At 37.9% G+C, this 18,059-nt stretch overlaps 1 protein-coding gene across 12 annotated transcripts in view; it reads left to right on the forward strand.

Annotated features, from left to right (window-relative positions):
* The window catches only part of OCA2 (OCA2 melanosomal transmembrane protein), a 191,837-nt gene that overhangs the window by 70,441 nt on the left and 103,337 nt on the right, over positions 1 to 18,059 (forward strand). For 11 of the 12 annotated variants that reach the window (XM_017728591.1, XM_017728595.1, XM_017728592.1 and 8 more), the window contains 5 exons: positions 10,017 to 10,088; positions 10,931 to 10,996; positions 12,085 to 12,141; positions 13,443 to 13,567; positions 17,076 to 17,214. In XM_017728591.1, the coding sequence (XP_017584080.1) occupies positions 10,017 to 10,088; positions 10,931 to 10,996; positions 12,085 to 12,141; positions 13,443 to 13,567; positions 17,076 to 17,214 (459 nt within the window). The remainder of the gene's footprint in view (positions 1 to 10,016; positions 10,089 to 10,930; positions 10,997 to 12,084; positions 12,142 to 13,442; positions 13,568 to 17,075; positions 17,215 to 18,059) is intronic. The other variant, XM_017728599.1, reaches the window with a different exon arrangement.

Raw genomic sequence — 18,059 nt, forward strand, 5'->3', positions numbered from 1 at the left:
TGCTGCTATGGATTTCATTTGTTCTAGGCTGAAAAAAAATGTGAAGAGGAATTAAACACTGCTGTAGGGTTTGGCAGAAAATTAGGGACAGATTATCAGAACAAACCTTCTACCTTCTTTGATAAGAGTCCAAGCCATACCTCCCTGGGCAAGAATAAAACTTTCCCCTTATCTGCCCCCCTGTCTTGGGGTGGTAGGGAGTAAAAAAGCCCAGAAGTTGTAAATATTGGGACTCTGAGGGTTGCACAGAACCTAAAATCAGGGTAATGAAACCTAAACATAAAATCCAGCAGAAAAACTTACCTTGAATAGAAATCTATCTTCCTCTGGAGAAGTATAACCTCATCTGCCCTGGGCAACAAGTGATTTTGGATCTTGTTTGGAGTCCCCATAACTCTAAAGCAACTTTACCGTTCAAAAGTCTACTTCCCCCCATACCTCCCCAGCTGAAAATGTGCACTATAATGAGGGCACTCCTGCCATTCCCATGAGCGCTGGTTTTAGGACATAAACTGAGCGTGTGCAGTAAAGCTTGCTGAGGTAGATGCTGGATGACTGGATTGAACAAGGAGATCCAGACATGGGACAGATCCGTTTGTCCTGTCCCCCAGAGTAAAATATTCAACAAGTAGCACCCTAGATATTCTTCCAGAGAGAACAGCCTGTTACTGAGCTACCAACTAAGCAGTATGGACAATCAAGCTTGACTGTCATTCCCTGATGCCTTTCTCTAGTTTAGGAGGAGGTTGTGACCTCTGTGAATTCTGAGAAGCTCAAATTACTTTAAATCTGCTGTGCAAGAGCATTGCAAGTTGTTCCTTTTGAGAAGGATTGAATCAGTACCCACGAGGTGTGGTTGACTGCTTTTGTAGTGTAGAGCCACTGCCAACAATGAGGAGTCTCTAAAAGGACAGATAAACTAGTCATTTTTACCTTCCCTAACTACAACAAAGGAAAGGATGCCTAAAGGAAGAAAAATTCTGTAAGACGAGGAAGGGATGAGTTTCAATAAAACAAAAATGCAGTATAATAGCAAGCAAAATCCTCATCTGGATCACAGCTAGATAGAATAACAATTTTGTATTATTAATCCAGTATGAATATTGATTTTACACTGACTATTGCCTGCCTAATTGTTAGATCTATCTTGGTAGAAGTCTGGCTGTGCTCTAAATATGTGTGTTTTAAAGAAAAATACCTTCTTTTGAGCTCTATGGTACTTTAGCATGTACACTGTCTTTAATTAAGAACTAAATAGGAAAAAAATTGCCACTGGATGGTGCTGCTCACTACTCTAAGGACTAGATAGGATTGTCTGCTTTAAAAGATGATGACAGAATGCTATTTTTTGAAATAATAGGAGTCATATTTTCAACACTAAATGCAAAAACTAATTTCCAAATATCCGCTTGCTTTTTTCTGTGCCTTTTAAACCTAATTTTGAACTGTATTTTGTTCAATTTTTGAAAGACTGGCAAACACAAATGTTTTGCCCTGTCTTCTATACTATGTATTTTGTGGATTGGTGTGTTTCCTTTCTGTTTGAGAGAGGGAATAGAACATTAAATTAGCTTAATTGAATGCTGCTGTTCAGCTTCTACCCTGCCTACGGCAGTCAGAGAGGTAGAGAGCCATGAAGTCTTAAAATTTTAACAAGTTGTTAGAACGCACGTACACTCCTAATGCACACAAACAGGGATGAGAACCACTCAGCTCTTTCTGGGACCTCAGATGGTGCCTTCCTTCACCAAGAGCAAGAGCAAAAGTGAATGAAAAAACATGAAAGTGTAGCAGGCAGGCTTGAAGGGAGATGTGATGACATGATTTAAAGAGGAAAAAAATTTGGATAAGAAAAGTGGAGTGAAAAAAGACAGGAGATGTCAGGGATGAAGACTCTCCAGAGAAACTGCTAGCCAGAGCAGAAAGTTCCCTGTAAAGGTAATGCAAGCACTGCAGCTTGCTCTACAGTTCATAGTGCATGGCTGTATTTCTGTATTATCCTACTATTTTAAGAGGGCTGACAAAGATTCAGACAGGGATTTCGTGATTTGGTCCATGTCAATTGTTTACTAGAAATTCACAGTCTCATTAGTCTTAAGAATGCTGAGATAACTGGGAAAATACAAATGGTGGCATCTTTCAGTTTCAGAAAATGTTCTGAAACTGCAAATGTAATTCAGGGTCTCTCAGTCCTCACGAAGGCCTTTAGGACACAATGAATAAGGGTGTAGAATACCAAAATATCTGGAGTGGATGGAGTCAGCAAAGCCTGCTGAGATAGGTGCTGGAGAACTGGATTGACCCTTGCAAGACTGAAAGCTTGTTCCTAGGCCAGTAAACAATGGCTTTGATCATGTTGACTCACAGTAGCAGTTTGGTTTATTTTCTTCTAGGTTCTTTACTGGCTCATGACCAGATCTCTTTACTTAAGTCATATAGAACATGTTTTATGTAGCTAAAATATTACAGGAATGAGTGCCTTGGCACATGAAAATGATCAACATCCTGTCTTTCTGCAGGGCTCCACTTTCTTTTGATATGACTGGACCCAAGGCCCTGATTTACAGAACATGGGTCGGTTCATTTCTCTGTGTGTCTGTCCACTTCTATAACAAGACAAAATCCCCAAATTCACACCAAGTTCAGATTTGCTTTTAAAATTTGACTCTGAGGAGCTATCAAGCTATCAGATGTTACTGGGTACTACCTTATGTAGTTTTCTGGAGGTATATAAAACTGATTTTTGTAACATCAGAACCATTCCAACATACGGAGTCTGGAAAACATCCACTTGTGGCTATAGTGATACAGGTATGGCAGACTTCTCTCTTTTGTATGATTCTGAGAGAAATATTAACTAGGCATGATGTTATAGCTTTTTATCCCTTTTTACCTTAATATTCTGAGCTGGGAGGTTATTTCAAAACAAGAAGCAACTTAGCAGTCATTTCAACCCTCATCACATAGGATTAAACCCTCTTCTGCGTCCTCTGTCCATCATCTGTACAAATGATACTTCCCTCCTTCCTTCCTAGTTCTATGTTATTTTCTCCAGCTTTGCTTTTTCCTCAAGTTTCCAAGACATGAAAATATAAGGGTTTCAGTAGTTTGTTTAATCTCATGCATCAAGGTTATGTTTGTCTTCACACCATTCAAGGGCCACTTTGAACCAGTTAATCCAATGTTCCGTATCAGCATGAAGATTCAGTCATTCAGTTTTCTCTACAAACAGCAAGCAGTGATATAACTACGGGAGAAAACTCATAGACAGTGAAAAGATTGTAAATTGTGCACATTGTTAATTTAAAGCCTTTGACAGAGCTATGGAGTAACAAATATCTCTGCAGAATCTAGAATCAACCTATAGATTTTCGATATAGAAGAGGGGAATGAATTAATCCAGTAATTTATTCACAGAAAATAATTTGATATCCTTAAGTCTCTCTCTCTGTCTATCTCTCCCTGATTCTCTCTCTGCATTGTTTTATGTATAGAAAGAATTGATGTCAGCTTAACACAGTTTCTTAGTTGCAGAATTTCAGGGCTGCCTATCCTAGACAAGAGTCTTAAGATATCCTTACCTTGTATTTCTTAGCTTGTTCTATTAATGTGCTGTTGTGGATTAACCCCAGCCAGCAGCCAAGCCCCAGGAAGCTGCTTGTTCACTCCCCCACCAGAGGGATCAGAGAAAAAATTGGAAGGAGAAAAGCTAGCTAACTCATGGATTGAGACAAAGACAGTTTAATAAGGAAAGTGAAAGCTGCACATACAAGCAAAGAAAAGCAAGGAATTACTTCACTTCTTCACATGGGCAGGCAGGTGTTCAGCCATCTCCAGGAGACCAGGGCCCCACCATGCAGAACAGTGACTTGGAAAGACAAACTGAATCACTCCAAATGTCCCCCCCTTTCCTCCTTTTTCCTCCCACTTTATATACTGATCATGATGTCATATGGTCTGGAATATGCCTTTGGTCTGGTGGGGTCAGCTGTCCTGGCTCACCATCTCCTATGCATCCACAGTCTGTTCATCAGCATGGCAGTAAGAAAAGCAGAAAAGGGTTTGGCTGTGCGTAAGCCCAGATCAGCAATAACATTCCTACATTATCAACCCTGTGTTCAGCACAAATCCAAAACACAGCCCCATACCAGCCCCTGTGAAGAAAGTTAACTCTACCCCAGACAAAACCAGCACACATATCGTAGGGATAAAAGTGAAATAATGCAGGCATTGTCTTGGACACCATACAGAATTACTTTTAATCACTTTCTATTTAAGATCTTGTATAGTGTTTCTATTGTGTAGCATTGTGTTAGGAAGTGACAAACTGTTGCCTTCCATGACTTCCCCTAAGTTGTTTATACCAGGACTTCCTCCACTGATATTAAATCAGAACAAGTAATTTGACACACTGAGTGGAAATAGGTATTATAGCAGAATGTTACAGATGGGTGCTTTCTTTCCTGGGGGTTGTGTAGATGTTCAGAAATGACAAAATTTGCTACAGAACCTAGTGTTTCCATTTAAAAATAGTCATTTAATGTTGGGTATTTGTCTTTAAAAAGAGCTATTGAATATATATGAATATATATGGAATATTATTTTCACAGGCATAAACATTTATTGTGCAAAGAATGAATAAGAATGCATGTTAGTATTAAGATATGCAGCTAATGTTTCTAAATCCACAGATTTCTCCAGTCAGTGCTCTTTACTGGTCTTGGTCACATATTTCATGCAAATGGTGGTATTATTATACTGATTTACCATGGATTTCTTGTAAAAATGAGTAAACTTTTGGTCTCGGATTTTTTTTTTCCCAACCAAGACATACTTCTGTACAGTGATAGTTTTGACATATTTTGACTTACAGAAATGAGATTTATTATTAGATTTTCTAAATATTTAGCCTAGTGTAAAGTCTTATGATTCATGTCTGCATGTATAGAATACATATAGATAATGTCCTAATCTGCAGAGGAAGACATAAATAGCTGTTCTTGCTGTCACTGATTTTTGTGATGCTTGTAGTCACTTTGGGATTCTTGATGCACATCATTTTTCACCAGTGTACCCTACATGCTTGCCTCAAGAGCTGCTCTAGTCCCTCCCTGCATGCTGAAGCAGCATGTCATACTTTCTAAGCTATGTGAAGCACTTCCCTTTTGCCTCATTAAAATCCTTACAGAGTTTACTTGCTACTGCTTAGCTAAGTAATTTTAAGGCAATTAATTTTCTGTTATCATTCATCTTGCACAAGCTGTTGAGACACATCCCCTGTGAGGGGTTCCCTTGTGCTGGACACGGTGCTCCATGGCAGAAGAAGCTGCAGAACTGCTTCTGCAGAGCTTGTGTAGGGAGCAAACTGAGGGGAGGAGGGTGAGGAGTTAAAGCATTAGCTGCCATCAGCAGCTGAAGGGGAGGTATGTTGCTATGCTTTCACTAATTGGTACTGGTCAGTCTCTTTACTAGAGGTGAGCATGTAGAAAATCAAATAAATATGTCTGGCATCGTAGACCTTCTTTTTCTGCTGCTCTGACCTCCTTTGTGTCTGATTATATTGTATATTTCTAGTCTGTTGCTTTTTTGTGTCCAAACTGTACAATTTACCAGAAATAAAGCAAACTTCCATGATCTGAGAATTTGATGCCATTCAGCTTTGAAGTGGATCTATAGCAAGGCAGAGTTCAAAGTATTTCAAGGCTTTTCTGACCCTTGTTTTCTATCATAAGCCCAAATTTTCAGTTATGTTGCTTGACACTTAATAAAAATTACCTCATTTTTTAGCTAAATTACCACTGTTTTTCTGCAATTTCCATTTTTGATTTCAGCTTCTGATGCCAGTGTTAGACTTCTGCATTAATTTTCCAAAATGTGGGTTTTTTTGATCCACTTATTTTGATCTGCTTAAGAGTGAATGAAATATGTGTACACATGAAAGACTGAAGTTTCATCTGTATCCTGCTAAAACAACTGCAATAGTCCAAGGAAAAGGAGACCACCAAAATTTATAAAGTACATGACAGCAAATTACAAGATAACTCCATCAAGGGATGTGACCGAGGAGCACATTTTCAGAGGTGTTCAGGCTAATACTGTCTTGATTATCTTTAGGAAAAACAGTCTGTGGAAAAAACCTCTTCTACTGCTGAGAATGTCTTCTTTTAACTCAATAAATCCTTATTAAAACATAACAAGGAATAGATACAAAATATAAAGTCAGAAAAAAGCTATCCCAGGGTAAATTTTACTTCTCTCCCTCCTTGTCCCATGAGAATAAAGAAATGAACTAGAGATTTTATAAAGTCTAAGAGGGATTTGGCTGTTGATTTTATAAGGAAGGTCTCAGCTATTCTGGAGGTAGGTGAAAAATGCATAAAACCCATATGTGGATATAGGCTTGGTAATAACTGCATCTTTGTTGAAATGCAGCAATGCTGCCACTCTATCAAATGTGAATTAATTTATCAGTAAAATAAGAAGTTTAATAAAACAGGCTTCACTGGAGACAAAATGGATAAGAAATGAATAGGGGCTGCATTTGAAACTTTACATTAAAATCGTTGACACTCATCTTTCAACTGCTATTTATCACTTATAGCAAAGGACTTGTGGAAATAAAATATTTGATACGATGTATCATTTACCAAATATCTTCACAAGCACATTTCAGAAATATGCCTGCCCTGGATTTCAGCTGGTAAAGGTATGCTCTGAAATAGTACACAGGTCACCATTCAATTGGCTTCTAAATATTTTCCTTTTGCCTCATGGAACACCATACAAGATTTAGTGTTTGGAATTCAGAATAATTTTTATAGTGATGCTGTTGCAGTCTACCAAGTGGTTTGATGAACTCAGTGCATAAATTCTAAGGCACTTACAGATAGATAAAGAAATTTATATCTGGGGAAGGTCTAGGCTTTCTAAATCCAATTTGTATTATAGTTCTGGAACTACATATTGTTAATTAATATCAAGCACAAAGACTTGTGGCATAAATTATTTGGGTTGCTTTAATATCTTACTTTAAAATGAACTCCTGAATTAAGAGTATGGAAACTATTAGAATCAGCATTCAGCACATTGTGTTTATCACACAGCAGGCAATCATGAGACAAGCTTTCTACAGAGAATTATGAAACAAAATTGCTATAGTAGCCTTTCCTAGTCCTTGCTTATTCTGAATTGACCCCAGGATGTTGCTGTCAACACAGCTACGTTGTTGACGCTGTTTTTAAGAGCCTTCACTGTTGCAGCTTTGGGTATTTTCATTTTTTATATAAAATTCTGTAAATATCCATTCCCTTTTTTTTTCAATGTCTTCAGCTCTTAGCCTTGTAATGTCCTGTATCAGTGATCTCTACAGCTGAATCCTGCTTTGTAAAGAGTGAAATCTGGACTGCATTGTTTTCAGTAGCAGTTTGTACTGGTATAACTGTCTCTTTGAAAAAGGTGAGAGCACTATCCTTTGCTGCTGCAGTAAGTCAGCACTGGTAGGTATCCTTCAGACAAAAATAAAGGTGATGTTGATGGTGAAGATGCCCTTTTTGCTAAGAGTTTATAAGTTTTGCAGTTGGACTAGGAGGTGGGGTGCTCTGGCCTGCAAACTGATATTCTAAAAGCTTTGTACCTTTCTTCTCATCAGCTCTGTCTTTCTCATCTCTGTGGTCATTGCACAGGGGTATGCACTTTGTCAAGTGAGAGAAGGATCAGATGAATACAGATGATTTCTCACTTAACCTTTAAAAATGTCTTTAGATTCAGAAGTCCACTAAATCTCTCAGCTTTCCTGGGATTAAGTCTGTCTTCATTTATTTCTGAGCTCTTTCAATTCTCTACCTGAACTGTTGTTTATGGATACACACCAAGATCCATCCTGAAAAGATACTTATCCCCTGCCTATCTTCAAAAGGGTTTGGTCATCTGTACTATTTTTCGGAAGAGTAATAATGGAATTTTACTTTATATAATGCCCTCCAAATATGTGTTAGATGGAATTGTGGTTCAAAGAATGTCACAACTCATAACCTGCATCTCCTAACTTCTACATTTGTAAGCTTTTAAAAATACATTTGCAAAATATTATTTGTTTGGGGTTTATTTTCTGTGAAAAGAAAATTAAAGAGAGTAATTTATTCTTTCCTAAAGCTTCCTAAATATCAAATTTTGAATATTTACATGTCTCAGAGTTTACATAAATGTTCTTTCTAGGCTTTACATTATTTTATGACTTTCATTTCATAGTTTGCTGGAATGGAGAGTTGTACATTTACTAAGTTTTTTGTAATAAAGCTTTGCACCTTGTTCATAGTTCAGGATATACTTTTGTATATCCTTCTTGAAAAACCACCAGAATGAAGGAGCTGACAGATTACTTAGTTTGTACAGTTTCTTTCTGCGTAAATTAAAGCCAACTTCACCCATAGGTGACAGCAAACTCTTGGAAACTGAAAATGCAGTCAACCCAATGTAAGCAATTAAGTATAAAACAGTGACAGCAAAAGTGCTCATGTGGAAATATGCAAAAAATCTGTGGCTAAACAAATCTCAGAAAATCTATGATATGTTTTTGAGAACTGCAAAAGAGCTATCTAACGTGGGTGGGGATTGGATGAGGAGAAAACCTTCAGTCTGAGGACAGCTGAGGATTTCCCAGTAGCTTATGCTTGAACTTACTTTGCTCTGGTAAGAAGCTGATCCCCTTCCCTAATGGACAGCTCTGCTTGGCATCTTTTATTGGAGAGAGCTGTAAGGTCAAATTGCTGCACCTGATTGTCAGCCAGAAGATCTATGGAATGTTATCAAATGCTCCCCACCTCTGCAGAATCAGAAGGGTGTACGTGTGTTTATGTGTCAATGCTCTGAAACTGGAAATCAAAAATGAACCAGTGAGTTACCACACACATTTCTCTAGGAGCTGGTGGGAGCTGTCCTTTGTGCTCTGAACAAGTGGGTCATCAGGATGTAAAAACCTTTGTCTGATCTCCTGCTTTGTGACCATGAATAGGTTATTCTTCAGTGCATTTTTAAGGAAAACAGGAGAATGAGACAGATAATTCTTTTGACTCTTGAGTTAGTAATTTATGCATTTATTTTTCTAGTAATTTGGTGAATTGTGTAGTTCTTTACCATTTCTGTTAAAACTACACAATCAAGGAGAAAAAACAAAGCCAAATATTTCCTTTTTTGCTTTTCCTTTACAAATGGAGGAGGGCCTTGAGATGCTCTCGTCCTATTGTTTATTATCAGCAAAATATTTCTTATGAAATTAGCAGCAAATGAAATATTTCTAGTCTGTTTTATTTCTTTCTCAACAATAATTCTAACTTGCATTGGAATAATATTTAAACACATTAATGGGGAAAGCTGGTAATTAGATTCAATCTTTTGTAGTGTGATTTTCATTAATTACATGCTTACTTTAGCTGAGTTATTTTACACAATCTGTGATCTTCCAGACACAGAGGATTAAATAACTGCAGACGAGTTCCTGGAGAAAAAAAGCACATTTTCAGGGCATGCTTGCTGAACAAGCCCCTATTAAGAATAAGGTGGATCACTTCCTGGGCATACATCTTCTTTCCATGGGCTGTGAAGGGAAGCCAACAGGAGCAGGCTTTTTGATCCTTAAGCTGGGGAAGATGAATTGCTTTCCTTCTTGGGTCACCTACTGACAAATGTAAGAAACTGGTGCTGAAGTCCCTTCTCTACCTGGAGATTAGAGCTGAGACTTCCTAGAAGGGTTTGCAGAGGCAAGGCTTTGGCTGGTTGTTTTTCTTAAGTTTTGTTTTATTTGTTTTTTGTTTTGTTTGTTTTTTGTTTTGTTTGTTTTTTTGTGCCTTCTTTTGTTGTTTTTAATAGCAAAGTAATTAACCATCCTTTGGTCAGAAAAAACCCTCAAGCAAATGAAGAAAAGAATTGTCTACCTGAATTTTTGTCCTTTCTCCCACTTCTTTTTAATAGTAAGGAGATGCTTAGAGGGAGCTGTGGTCAATTGTTACCCTTTGTTGCAGATTGTTCACAGGACTCTTGCAGCGATGCTGGGCTCTTTGGCCGCTTTAGCTGCCTTAGCTATTGTTGGGGAGGTAAGTTATCAAACTGTAAGTGCTCCCTTTGTTTCTGGCTGTGGTGTCAGCTATGATAAATTTCCGTGTTTGCCCAGTTCTAATTGAGCACATGGCAAAGCAGTGTTTTTTAAGAAAGAGAGATGATAGGACAGAAACTGGGCAGGGAAAACAGGTCAGACATGTATAGACAAGGAGAGTACAAAGAAGTCAGTTGATGCCTTTTTGTTCTGGTTTGCAGGAAGCTGACTACAACCATTTTCAGCTTAATCCAGTGTTAGTTTAACATTGTTATTTTCGGTAATGTTAGGCTACCAAGCAAACCTCAATGGAAATACATCACTTTATACTACCCTAAATAATTACATCTCATGCTTTCCTGTTCCAACCCTTTTGTTTCTCCTGCTGCTTACTCTTAGCTGATATATAGTGAAACCTCAGATTGATTTTCTTGGTTGTTCTCATAACCACATCATTACTATGTTCCCTTAAATTCCCTCCAGTTTGTTCACAGGTGAAGTGGTATGCTTTTGTTCTTTACCAAAAAGGAAACTGCAGTGTACCATATAATTTGGTTATCTTTTATTTCTGTAATGCTATGTAAGGAACAACTAGACCAACCAATAGCCTGATAATGACCCACTTAGAATTCCAGCAGTACTTTGAATTAGTAGTAATAATAATAATAATAATAGTAGTAATGGCAATAATAGAGTCCTTTTTATGTAGCTTGTAGGAACACTTATTAATTTCCATCACAGCTTATTTAAATGGCTCATCAATTAAGTGGAGTTTATAAGTCATAGCTAATCACAAGTTAGGTGTTTTGTGGCATTCACTAGTAATCGTATTTTTGATTGCAGAGGCCAAGTATGGTCGAAGTGGTGGAGTGGATTGACTACGAGACACTGGCATTATTGTTTGGAATGGTAAATAAAACATATCTTTTGCTCTAAATGTGCCAAAATAATCACATTCAATGTAGAGATGTTTCCTTTAAAAACATTTTGTTAATTGTACTTAGAGAATTTATGATGAAAATTTCTGTCTTGAGGAATATTCCAAAAAGGATGAGGATCAGACCTCTGAAGGAGTCTTTTGAAAAGTTGATCCTTTTCTATTTTTTTTTTCAATCTGTGAAATCATATTGATAACATGCAAAAAACATCCTTGGGGTTAATGAATGGAAAGACCTGTTTAAGGGTCAAAGATTATCACTCTCATTTATCTTTTTAATTTCGTTTATTCAAAACCTTCCTCAAACACACTCTGCTGGAAAAGTGATTTTCTTTGTCTTATTGCTATGTCTGAAGCTACAAAAAGCAAGCCAGAAATGGAGAAGTAATATCTGATGAGACTACAATAATATATTATTTTAATCACTTTGCCCAGAGCTATTTGTGGTAAAAAGTGTTGTCCAAATGCTATTAGACTCTAATAAAAAATATAGAATATACAAAGACAAAATTACAATTATCTGTTTCCATTCTGAGCTTTTCTTCCTGACACTGGTCCTTGCTCCCTGCATTCCCCACAGAATAAGAAAGCAAAAAAAAAATATTCTATTGGGAGCTAAGACAGAAGGACACAAGACCTCTGAGATGTAGGAAAATGCAAGCAATTCTTGAAGCCACTATCTTCTGTGCTCTGTAGAGCATTACTGCAGAGAAAAAACACACTTACTGTTTTTTCTTGATTAATGATATAAGGGAGATACATTGAGTACTTAGTGTATAATGCCCACTTAGTCACTACAAATAAAATTCAACCCAACTAGTATGACTTTTACAGACTGCTTATGTTGAGAAGTATATTTCACCATATGATGAATTAACTAGAGATATCTGGCAGCTGTAGTGGATATTCTAATATAATGGTGATTAGATTCTCAAAGCTGTGTCAGATAAGAAGTCCATTTGTCAGGATCACAAACTGCTTTGCTTTAGTTTTGAGTAATGATTCAATTACTATTATATATCAGTTCCAAGTGATTATATTTTTCTTCATCTTTTGGTAGATGGTTTTGGTGGCCATATTTTCAGAGACTGGATTCTTTGACTACTGTGCAGTAAAGGTAGGTTTATTTGGTATTTATAATTATTTCTAGATTTATCAAGTTAGTATTTGTTCAGATCTGCCACACCAAGCACTATCTTTAAAGAACCTTTCTAAGGTAAATGTATACTTATCACATTAGAAATGACAGTGGTCAACTTGTAATACTAGAAAAATCCTTTGTGGATGAAAGGAAGCCCTTAAAGCAATTCTGTTTCTACAGGAGAATGTTAAAGGTCCCCAGTAGGGTACACAAGCATCTGGACAGTATTAAGCTGAGTATTTCATTGACTTTCCCAGGACTGCAGTTGTGCTGTAGCTGAAATCTCTATTTATGCCTGGCAGTGGGACAGAAGAAATATGGGATGGATCTATTGTTAACTTTATGACCACATATGAAAAGCAGCCACAGATCTTTGCACAGTAGAGAACGAAAGATTGCATGAAAAGTGTAATTCATAGAATCATAACCATAGAATTAGAGAATGGTTTGGGTTGGAAGAAACCTTAATCATCTTGTTCCATTCCCCCTGCCATGGCCAAGGACACTTTCCACTAGAGCAGGTTTCTTAAAACCCCATCCAGCCTGGCCTTGAACACTTCCAGGGATGGGGCATCCACAACTTCTCTGGGTAACCTGTTAGCAGTCTCACCACCCTCACACTAAAGAATTTTTCCCTTATATCTAATCTAAACCTACTCTCAGTTTAAAGCCATTCCCCCTTGCCCTATCACTACACACCCTTGCCCAAAGATTTTCCCCCCAGCTCTCTTATTGTCCCCCTCTAGGTACTGAAGGGTGCTGTAAGGTGACCCCAGAGCCTTCTCTTCTCCAGGCTGAATAACCCAGGTCTCTTCCAGCCTGTTCTCATATGAGAGGTGCTCCAGCCTTTTGATCATGTTTGTGGCCCTCCTCTGGACTCACTCCAGCAGTGCTGGTCTGAGGGTGGGGAATGTGTCCCAGCTTGTGGAAGTGGTGGGAAGTCTGAACCACCTTAGTCTACCTGGGTGCAGGCAGAAGATGGGGGCTCAGCCCTTCTCCTGCCACAGACCCCCTGTACAGCTGGCAGCAGAGCGTGATGTTTCTTCAGACTTGTTTCTTTGTTGGCATGGGGGGATTGTTTGCCCACTTCCATAAAATATTCTCTTGCCAAATTATTTCACACTGGAGAAGGTGCTGTTGGAGTAATTGTAAAGGAATAGTAACTACTCTGAACTCGCTGTTGCTTGACTTTGATCAAGTTGCTTTATCTGTAACTTTTTGAAGTCTAAGCTGGAGTGATCTAGTCCCCTAATTTTGCTTCTGTTTGTTTTTCCTAGGCTTATCGGTTCTCTAGAGGCAAGGTGTGGGCCATGATTACACTTCTGTGCCTTATTGCTGCAATTCTTTCTGCATTTTTGGACAACGTTACCACTATCCTGCTCTTTACTCCAGTAACCATAAGGTATTTTATTGTTACATTTTGGACTTGGTCTTTTATAGCCAGCAATCAGTAGTAGATGTGTGCAAAATACTTGTTTGGAGCTTTTTTTTTAATCATTTAAATGGAAATCAGAGCTTCAGATACTCTTATTGTAGTAGAATAAAAAGCACTTTCAGAGGGATGGGTAGCCTTTTGCCTTTGCATGAATACCGAACACATATCTGAAACCTGTGAATACTGCCTTGGCAGCTAACTGTTCTGGTTTGTCTTCATATCTGAACTACAATAGCATATTACACCCAATGTTCCCTAGTAGATGAATTTTTTTTTCCTGTAAAGCAGGCAGTATTTTTAAAATTAAAGTTGCCCTATCCTTTGCAGGCTAATATCTATATACAATTTTAGATAGTAATTTATGTTTTAGTGAAGTTGCTATCCCTTCTAATATTAGTGACAAATAAATTTTAAAAAAAGTCCATATTTCATTTAACAGCTTTTTCTTGAATATGAGAACGTGAATTTTATTCCTGTTGGTGATCATGTCCCTGGTACAGCTACTGGTTAATTCCACAATTTGAGATTAGATATTTGGAACTTTGAGCAGACAACAGTGAATTTAATTACTTCAGATTTCTGTAAATTAATAACATGTGATTTGGAACTACATTTAATCAATGTGGGATTATAAATTACTGTCTAACCTGAATTTAACCTGTGTCTGGTCAGGCAAATCTGTTTAATCCAGTTCAGTTTTGGAAAGATCTAGTGTGTTTTTAAAATGATCCTGAGAGATGTAATGCTTGCAGTCATTATCACATTAAAGTACACAGAATTCTATTAAGATATGCCCCCTCTTTAAAATGCAGTGTAAAGCAGTAAAAACCAATTTTTCTAGTGAAATTTATTCTAGACTGGAAGCAGCTGGTGAATGAAAGCTCCATTTGTCTTCTGTCCAATTATATTTCAAAGAGATGGCTTTGCCGTACCCTAATCAATAATTGCACCTCCAGCAGTAAGCAGCACTGGAACTAGTAAACACCACGTTTTCTTTAGCTGTGTTCCAGAATTTTGGATAAATATAATTTGGAAATGGATTGAAATCCAGACGTCAATGTAGCATAAAAAGGTTTTCACAGTCAGAGCTACTGTAACATTTATTCTGTTTTCAAAGAATCACAGAATAGCCTAGGTTGAAGGGACCTCAAAAGTCCGTCTGGTCCAACTCTTCATGGGAAAGGAAGCCTAGATGAGATAATCTGGCACTCTCTTCAATCAGATCTTGAAAACCTCCAGTGATGGGGACTCTACCACATCCCTGGGGAGGCTGTTCCAGTGGTTAACTGTTTTCACCATACATTTTTTTTCTTATGTTGAGGTGAAATCTCTCCCTTGTACTTGTTGCCTCTTGTCTTCTCCATGTGGATCCTTGTGAAGGAGCCTCTGCCTTTGTAGATGCCTTTAACTAAGGGACTTTTGTACTAAATGTATAGCAAGTCCTTTAGTTTTATACTAAATGAACCTGCAACACTGAAGAAGGAAAAACTCAGTATGTGAGAAACATTTGTATTTGAATTACTATCAAAACTAAAATAAAATTTTATCTCACCTACTAAAACCAAATAATTGCTTACTTCAAAAAGCTTCATGCTGGGGGTCATTTTTTTTTAATCTTACTGCCATTGTCTATAGCATCACTGTGTTGCCCTGTGCAGTCTCCATTGCCGTGGAGATAAAGCTTGCAGAAAATTGTACTGACTCGATGAACATAAGGGTTTATATTTCCTGTAATAAGGAAAACAACATGATACTTGTTTCACTCTGCCTTTTGTAGTAAGCTGCTAAAAAAGGAATAACTACCCCTTTTTAGCTGTAGTTTATTTTCAAAATACTTTGTTATTGGGAACTGGAAAAGGCTAATAGTTGTACACATGAGGAAGTATATAACCCAGGGTAAGTAAACTGAAGAATTGTGACCCTGCCATATAGCTAGCACACTCTGATGGTTTTATACTTTGGGCTTAGCCTTTTCTGACTTACATCAGAGTTCTCTTTTCAAGATATCGCTAGGCCCATCAAAAAGAAAGAATCACTAAAGAAAAGTTTAGATTATATTTTGAAATACTGGGAGGTCAATCAGCAATAAAATTACAAGCACAACTGTGGTCTTGTACCACAATTGATACATTTGGACTGGTTGTACTGCAAAGTATCCTTTAACTGAATGATTTCATGCTGCTATGTGCTGACATATATGTCATCTGACAATGTTTTTCTGAGTTTTAAATTGACACTCTTGGTGATAGTGTAAGTGAAGCAAGTTAAGCTTCTTTTGCAATATACTCTTTTCTCTTTGAAGTACGGGTTTTAGTACTACAGGCTAAACAGTGAAGCTCCGCCCTTCCTTATGGGAAATGTGTGAGAGCACTGCAGTGAGAGCAGTACTGAGAAAGCATTCTTCCTGCATGCTCTTCCCCACATAGGGAAGAATTCTCATAATACTACTATGAGGTAGAGGGGCAATAATTTAAGTGTGACCTCCATCTTTACATTCTGGAGCAACATTTTGATAAGCTGTGAGGAGGAAAGCAGTTGTTTCTTACTCCAAAGTGCTTAGATGTGACTTTAACTTTCAGTCTTTATTACCACAGCCCCAGTTTAAAGTCAAAGATGTACTTCAGAAAAGAGTGGATTATGTGGGCATGTGCATAAATGTAATTGGTGAGTTGAAGTAATCTGTGTGAAGATTACTCTGTGTAAGTGGGCTCTGAGTTGAAATGGATCATGAGGTTACTGAGTCAATCCCGGTGTTTGTCAGAGCACTTTAAGGTGCTTCTTATAAAAGAAGCATTTTACTTTTTTCTTATCAAAGCAGCATCCTACTAGAGAGGCATTAAATATATTTGGGCTGCTAAAAACATTTTGAGGTTTTTTCTACTCTTGTTTCATTACAAACAGAAATATTCGTGATCAAGATTTAGAGAAGGAGGAAAATAGGGGCAGAATAAAATGGATAAACCTAGCCTGAAAGCTGAAGTCTCTAATAGATGATTCATGGCTAATAGGCAGCCTGCACAATCCTCTACCACTACCGCTACTTATTAACATAAGAAAGTTAATCACTGTTGCTGAATGCAGAGCCTGTGCTTGACCAGAATAGTTTTCCACAGGTCAATGCAGCTTAAGGACCATGGTTTCAGAAGCTGTATCACAATAAAAATTTGAAATAGTATTTTCTCTGTAGCCCAACTCTTGTAATAGTTGACTACTTTTAATGAAATGCTTTAAAAAATGCGTCAATTTTGTAGTCTTTAATAACTGAATTTTAAATGTAAAAAAAAATCTATAAATTTCATTTATATTGTTATAATTATTGTAGCACAATAAATGCTTCAACAATATAGACACATTATGATTAAAATCCTGCTATTTTTCTGTGAAATGACTGCATTTTGTAATTTTTGTGCATTTTAAGATCTAAGGTAATTTATGCATGGGGTAAGAAGTTAATTTCATTATCTTTACACTACAGGCTCTGTGAAGTACTTAATCTTGATCCTAGGCACGTCCTGATTGCGGAAGTAATCTTCACAAATATTGGGGGTGCTGCCACTGCTGTTGGGGATCCTCCAAATGTGATTATTGTTTCAAAGCAGGAGCTGAGGAAGAGGGTATGTACTGCAGTCTGTTTGGCTACTAAAATTAAGTACTGTGTTGACTTACGCAATGATGATCCTTCTCTTCCCCCAGACAGCCATATAAACAGAACATAGTCTACTTTTTTTGCCATGCTATTTCTTTCTTGGTAGGATGATCAGACAGAAGAGAGTGATCTTTTGGGGACAAAATAGTGATGAAGAATAGACTTTTTGATCTGGACTGAGAATACCAGTTTAATTTTTTTGTTGTTGGTGAGGGTTTCCTTATCAATGGCAAAATGAGGAAAGAAGCACAACAATGGAGGGCTGCAGGCAGGGCAACAAGTTGGAAAAAAAGAAAAATGTGAAAATGGAGATGAAAAATCCATCCATTTTTTCAGTATAGGTTTTCTCTCAAAAGTTAAATATGAGACAATTTGACGTTTTACAGAGAGGTTGCATTGCCCCTGTAGAGCCATGACACACATGAGGCACTTTATCCTTCAACCACAGCCCATGAGGATGTGGGGCGTGAGAGGAAGTGGGTGCTTCTCCTCTGCAGCTCATGCTGCAGCTGGCTCCCACCTCCTGGCAATGTTTTGCTATCTCCAGGCTGCAGTGACAGATTTTAGCTTCCAACACTTGGCTCTTCTATTGTTCGCTGGGTGTCTGGTGCCAAAGGGAAAGCTGTGGTGGCTGGTGCTGGGTAGGACTGCAGGACACAAGACACCGGCCAGCAGGAGCATCCCAGTCCCACCATTTCCTCCCACCCACATGGGCCTCTCTGTCCTGTGGACTGGCTGTGGCACTGCTGGCAGGTGTTTGCAGCCCTCAGCACCTGCATGGAGCTGGTGTTTGCTGAGTTTACTGTGCTTTCA

This window comes from Corvus brachyrhynchos, unplaced genomic scaffold (assembly GCF_000691975.1).
Source record: "Corvus brachyrhynchos isolate BGI_N302 unplaced genomic scaffold, ASM69197v1 scaffold92, whole genome shotgun sequence".
NCBI classification, from domain to species: domain Eukaryota; kingdom Metazoa; phylum Chordata; class Aves; order Passeriformes; family Corvidae; genus Corvus; species Corvus brachyrhynchos.